At 64.1% G+C, this 4,581-nt stretch overlaps 1 protein-coding gene across 1 annotated transcript in view; it reads right to left on the reverse strand.

Moving 5' to 3' along the window:
- RFX5 (regulatory factor X5) overlaps nt 1-3,625 on the reverse strand; it is a 9,704-nt gene extending 6,079 nt beyond the window's left edge. Inside the window, exons 1-9 of the mRNA XM_019472570.1 lie at nt 3,498-3,625; nt 2,799-2,832; nt 2,278-2,360; nt 1,976-2,101; nt 1,635-1,751; nt 1,168-1,249; nt 688-892; nt 403-500; nt 4-131 (exon numbers count right to left, since the gene is read on the reverse strand). Of these exons, the coding sequence (XP_019328115.1) occupies nt 4-131; nt 403-500; nt 688-892; nt 1,168-1,249; nt 1,635-1,751; nt 1,976-2,101; nt 2,278-2,360; nt 2,799-2,832; nt 3,498-3,616 (992 nt within the window). The 5' untranslated portion in view covers nt 3,617-3,625. The remainder of the gene's footprint in view (nt 1-3; nt 132-402; nt 501-687; nt 893-1,167; nt 1,250-1,634; nt 1,752-1,975; nt 2,102-2,277; nt 2,361-2,798; nt 2,833-3,497) is intronic.
- Nucleotides 3,626-4,581: the final 956 nt, after the last annotated feature.

The raw sequence follows: 4,581 nt of genomic DNA on the forward strand, positions 1-4,581 counted from the left end.
GGCAGGAGCAGGGGCAGGCGGGCGGCCAGGGCGTTCACCTGGGGGCTGCTGGCCGCCTTGGGGGGCTCCGGGGGCTTCTTCTTCTCAGGCCGTGTCGGGACGGGGGGCTTGGGGCTGCTCTCCTTCTTGATCTGCGGGCAGAGAGAGGTGTTGGGACGTCATGGTGGAGCTGGGCTGCTTCCCCGAGCGTGCCCCCCCATGCTGAGTGGGGGACCTGGCGTCCTGGCTCTCCACCCAGCTCCAGCACCGGGGGGCTTGGGGCTGCTCTCCTTCTTGATCTGCGGGCAGAGAGAGGTGTTGGGACGTCATGGTGGAGCTGGGCTGCTTCCCCGAGCGTGCCCCCCCATGCTGAGTGGGGGACCTGGCGTCCTGGCTCTCCACCCAGCTCCAGCACGGCCTCACCTGCCCCTGGCTCCCGTCGCTGCTCTCGGAGGTGTCCAGGCCGTTCTTCTTCGCCATCGATGGGGTCCGACTCTCACGGTGGATCTTCTCCGTGCTCTCTGTGGGTGCACAGAAGGCGATGGAGCAGGGACAAGCCTCTGGCCCCTCTGCGCTCCCCCACGCCATGGGCAGCTGCAAGGGGACACTGCATCCCGGGGGGACCCCACCTCCCAAACCGCCTGTGCCCTTTGGGGTCCGAGTGAGCCCGACGGGGGGTGAGCGGGGCCGGGGCTCCACACCACCCACCTGAGACCACCATGGCCATGACCAGGTCGGCGCGGGCCGAGCGGGAGCTGATGATGTGCTGCTGGATGAGGAACTGGGCCACCTCCACGATGTTGTTGAAGGAGCGTTTGAGGATCTTCTCAGCCCAGTCGCAGGTCAGGGCACAGGCCGCCTCCATCACCTCGCTGTTGTAGGACTGCACCAGGTCCGTCAGCTCCGACTGCTGCTGCTGGGACAAGCTGTGACCCCCCACGGCACGGGACAGGACGCCCCGGATGTGAACGGGGCCTGATCCAGACACCCTGGCAGGTCACAAGCCTGCACGGGCGGGCAGGTCCTCATCCACCCTTGGGGAGGCTCACGGGACAGAGCAGAACCTGCTCGCAGAGAGGGCATCCCTCCACCCCCTGCCTTTTGTTAGATCTAACGAGCGAGGAGGTTCGTTACCCTGCCAAAACAGGGCCAGCGAAACCCAAGCCACGGAGGCAGCAGGGGACTTACGGTCTCCATCACTTTGAGGTCCAGGCTGGGCAGGGGCGGCAGGCTGACCACCGTCTTCCTCCGGATCCCGCTGTAGCAGTACGTTTGGCAGGGTTAAGGTTTTTCGCTGTCACACGAACGCGGCCGCGACAGGTTACAACTCAAAGGGATGCAGCTGCGGGGCTCGTGATGGGCTTGTCCTGGAGGTGTGACGGCAGCCGGCCCCCCCCCCTCCCCCCTGCCCGCCATGAGCAACCCCAGGCTGCCCCGCGTGTACGGCAAGGACAGGACAACTCCAAGCCCCTCTCAGACAACCAAGCTGAACCTTCAGGAGCCGAAAAACCAGGAACCAGACCCTCTCAGAAACTACAAAATACCACCTCGTGCACAGACTTATAGATGGGAAAAACTGGACAAGCAGCAGCTGTCGCCACCAGTCCAGCCAGCTCCCCGGGCTTCCCTGGCCAGCCAGGCACGCTGAAGGATATTTCGACTGTCCTCGGCCTCCCAGCCTTCGGGCTTTGATGTTTGGGAAGATCTCCCGGATGATCTTGCCGAAATTGGCGGTGCTCAGAGGGCGATAGCAGAGGTTATCACAGTATCGCCTGTCGGGGAGAGCTGCAGGTTAAAGCCGTCGAGCCCTTCTCGCTGCCCTCCGGACGCACCCCGCTGACGTGGCTTGTTTCAAGAGCCCAAGGTTAGGCAGGGCCATTCCCCAAAAAACTCAGGCGCTTGCTGCCCTCTGAACCGACCTCCCCACCGGGCTTTTCTGGACAAGCCCGGCGCCGGGGAGAGACACTCCTTGCACCAGGCCGGCCCCTGCGCTCACTTGTAGGCGTCGTAGACGTCCTGCTTGGGCAGGCAGGTGTCCGTGTGCTCTTCCAGGTGGTTCCGGATCCAGTTGCACGCGTGCATGTACTCGGCCGTGCTCAGCGAGCTCAGGTCCAGGCTACCGCTACTCCCGTGGGAGCCCGAGACAAACATTTAATTAGCGGAGAAGTGGCACAAGCAGGACAGGAGAAGGCAGAGCGTGGCAATCTCCCTCCTGGCCTCTTGCGATCTGTGTCCCCCACCACCATCCTGACAGCCCCTGCTCTCCCGGACACGGCCCCGGCTCGCTCCGGCACCCACCTCTTCTCCCCCAGGCTCGGCCCCGACGGCAGCTGGAGGTAGAGGTAGAGCTTGTCGTTGTCTGAAAACTTCTGGACATCTTGCTACGGTCAAAGGGTCCACAGGGAGGGGGAGAACGGACCAGAGACAAAGAAAGGTTAAGGATCCAAAATAAGGAAGAGCTGCTGCAGGCAGCGCTCTCGTTACCCTCTTAATGGCAGTAATTGATGGGGCGTTGAAACCGGAGCAGCTTTGTCAGCATGAACACAGCCTGCGCGCGAGGGAACTGGGCAAACAAAGTCACAGGAACTGCCCCTCGAGGGGACTGGAAAGGGTTGTCCCACACAGGGCTGGGGGAGTGGGTGCCACCCCCTGGGCAGAGTGATCAGGGGTTTCTCGGGGCTAATCCCCGCAGCCAGATCCTGACCCTGAATGGGAAATGGGATCAGGCAAAACCCAGGGTTCAGTTTAGCTAGGAGAGGAGAGAGGCGGAGACGCGTCGCTCCCTCACCCTCAGCACAACCTGCCGCAGAGGCACTCACCAGGATGGAGTCGACTTTGCTCTGCACGGATTTGCTGTGTGGGACAGAGACAAAAGGCGTTAGCGCAGAGCAGGACGACACCGCAGCACCCAGGGCACTCCTCAACCTGCCCAGCTCTCTGCCACAGCCGCTGCCCGGGGCCTCCGAAGACAGCACTGTCCCTGGGCCCTCCCAGGCCCTACACGCGCACCCCAGGGTGAGCAGCAATGCCAAGATGGGGACACCGGAGCACCAAGAGCCGAAGGCTGGCTGCACCCATGGGTCAGCGCAGCCCATTCTCCCCGTGCTCCGGGTTTCCCTGCGCACCCACAACCCAGCTCTAGAGCTGCGTGCTCTACCCTAACCCCAGGGAGAGCAGAGCAGGCGTAAAACTACATCCCACGGGGTCACAGCAGACAAAACTGCGCCACCGTGAATCCCCGAGTTGATTTTGCACCCAAAACGGGCAGCAAGCTGCTGGCAGCGCAGCACGGGGCTGCGCTCTGTGTGCAGCACCTCGCACGGGACCAAGCAGGGCACGCCTGAGGCCATGCCACTCTGCAGCGCCAGCGCCAACGCAAGAAGCTGCAAGGCACCGCAACGCTTATCCCTTCGGTCCCTGGGGCTGCAAATTAATCAACCTTATTAAATTAGCCCACATTTGGTAACGCTCAGATTAACTGGAAGAGCTGCCCGGGGAAAAGCGAGCGCTGCCCTTACGAGATGGTGCTCTTCAGCTCCTGCAGCAGCGTGCTCGACTCGGTTGTGCCGCCCCGGGAGCTGCTGGGTGACAAACTTCCCTTTTTGGTGGCTCGGGCGCTCAGCTCTTCGTCAGCCATGACATTTGGTTCCTGTTGGGAGGCGAAAACCGAAAATTCAACCGAAAAAAAGGGAAGAAAACCCCTTCAGAGTCATAAAGTCCCCACTGGGCACCTGCAGGGCTGACCTCTGGCCACCTGCCCCCAGGCTGGGCTCAGGGAGGGAGGCAGGGCACAGTGGGGTGGCCGTGGGGCCCAGTGCAGCCCGAAACTCGCCCGCCCTCAGCCCCTGTCCGTCCTGGTCTGAAGACGAGCCCCGGCTCTGCGGGCCGAGCTCCATCAGCGCAGCGGGTGAGGGGAGGGCTGGGTCGTCAGTGGGACACGAGCCACCAGTGGACGTGGAAATGGCCCCAGCGGTCCCAGGAGGGGCGTCTCCAGCAGCAGAGACCACGACCGGCTCCGGGTACCCCATTCCTGGCAGGGGACAGGGATGCTGGGGGGGCACCGCAGAGCGGCCCTGGCCCAGCGTGCCCAGGAGGGGACCAGAAGGGCAGGTCCCCACAGGCCTGGTGTGCCCCAGGCTGGGGATGCTGATGGGGACCATGACAGTCCCATGGGGCCTGGGGCACGGATGCAAGTCCCCAGGGGCGTGGGGACAGGAAAACAGGGATGATGGGGGGCACCAGGAGGGCAGGTCCCCAGGGTGATGGGGACATGGGGCAGCTGGAGGGCAGGTCCCCAGGGTGATGGGGACATGGGGCACCAGGAGGGCAGGTCCCCAGGGTGATGGGGACATGGGGCACCAGCAGGGCAGGTCCTCAGGGTGATGGGGACATGGGGCACCAGCAGGGCAGGTCCTCAGGGTGATGGGGACATGAGGCACCAGGAGGGCCGAAGTCCTGAGGGACACGGACACCAGGAGGGCAGGTCCCCCGGGACAGGGACACCAGCAGGGCAGGTCGACGTGGGACGGGCCGTGACAGCGCAGCCCCACCGGTGCCAGCTGCCGGGGAGGGGACGGGGGACAGCGACAGCCACGCCCACGG

This window comes from Aptenodytes forsteri, unplaced genomic scaffold (genome assembly GCF_000699145.1).
Source record: "Aptenodytes forsteri isolate BGI_AS27 unplaced genomic scaffold, ASM69914v1 Scaffold276, whole genome shotgun sequence".
Classification (NCBI taxonomy): domain Eukaryota; kingdom Metazoa; phylum Chordata; class Aves; order Sphenisciformes; family Spheniscidae; genus Aptenodytes; species Aptenodytes forsteri.